Consider the following 1,191-nt stretch of genomic DNA (forward strand, 5'->3'; position numbering starts at 1 on the left):
AATAGCTTCACCTCGTTTTCATCTGTTGTAGCTCCTGGAATTTCTTCTTTTCCGTCGGTGAAATTTCATGGGATTAATTCTATTTGGTTAATCATTCAACTCGTAGATTTCATTAGTATTTTGATTTTCAGAGAACTGATTTGATTTGTTCGTTTCAGTTTGTTGTTCCAGGATTACTCAACTTTTTCTTAGTTAGCATGTTGAGCTAGCATCGATCAAGGAAGAAGAGGCATGGGATTAATGGAGGTTCTGGTAATCTTGATCACGACATCGATATTGATCTCTTCCACAAGAAGCACAAACTTTGCTCTGCCTTCCAACTGCTCCAAACTCTGCGGCAACATCAGGATCCAGTACCCTTTCGGCATCGAAAATGGCTGCTTCCGAGCTGGCTTTAACTTGACCTGCAGCACCATTACTGGTACTGCTTCGCCTCAGCTCCTCTTGGGCGATGGAACGTTCGTGGTCACTGGTTTTAACATGGAGCGTGGCCTGGTGCACATCGACTCACCAGTCACTCTGACGATGGCTGTGGACGCCAATTCCCCCATCACCTCCTCGATCATCAATCTCCGGAACTGGCCTTTCTCCTTCAACTTGAAGAAGAGGAATTATGTTGGTGAATTCTGGGATCTGGACGATTTGATGAGCAACAGTTTGTACGCAGCCGGTTGCAGTGCTACTGTCAATCTAGTGGACTCCATTCGCAACATTTCCATTCGTTCTTGCTCAGTTGCGTCATGCTCTAGCGATGCCATGAATGATACTGGATACTGCGAGATTCGCCTGAATGATCTGGACTCCGACATACAAACTCCGTTGGTTGTTCAGCTATCTCGACTGAACAACGAAACAGAACCTCCTTCGAGCGTCGCTGCCGTCATGTATGATTATGATTACACCAGTGATGAGGCCTACGAGAGGTTCACTACGAGCGGGGATAGGGCAGGCCTAATGGCCTCCCTCGCTTGGTACATGGACGACCATTCTACGTGCGAAGAGGCCAGACAGAATTCCACCACTTATGCTTGTCGTAGTCGCAACAGTGATTGCTACGATGCTTACCCTGGAGTTTCCTGGTATCCTATTGGATACTTTTGTTGGTGTTCTTTGAGTTACGAAGGCAATCCATACCTACCAGACGGCTGCCAAGGTATTAATTTGATCTTGCTTTTCTCTTACAGATTTGGT

The 1,191-nt window shown here is 46.3% G+C and overlaps 1 protein-coding gene across 1 annotated transcript; it reads left to right on the forward strand.

Moving 5' to 3' along the window:
* Positions 1–240: 240 nt before the first annotated feature.
* Positions 241–1,153, forward strand: LOC141815835 (wall-associated receptor kinase 5-like; the record flags this gene model as incomplete). Its single annotated transcript, XM_074703705.1, has 1 exon — positions 241–1,153. A coding segment is annotated over exon 1 (913 nt), but the record flags the coding sequence as incomplete, so codon positions are not given.
* Between the last annotated feature and the right edge of the window lie 38 nt (positions 1,154–1,191).

Source organism: Curcuma longa, unplaced genomic scaffold (genome assembly GCF_044706935.1).
Source record: "Curcuma longa cultivar G26 ecotype Majalengka, Jawa Barat unplaced genomic scaffold, ITB_CL_G26_1.1 contig_1131, whole genome shotgun sequence".
NCBI classification, from domain to species: domain Eukaryota; kingdom Viridiplantae; phylum Streptophyta; class Magnoliopsida; order Zingiberales; family Zingiberaceae; genus Curcuma; species Curcuma longa.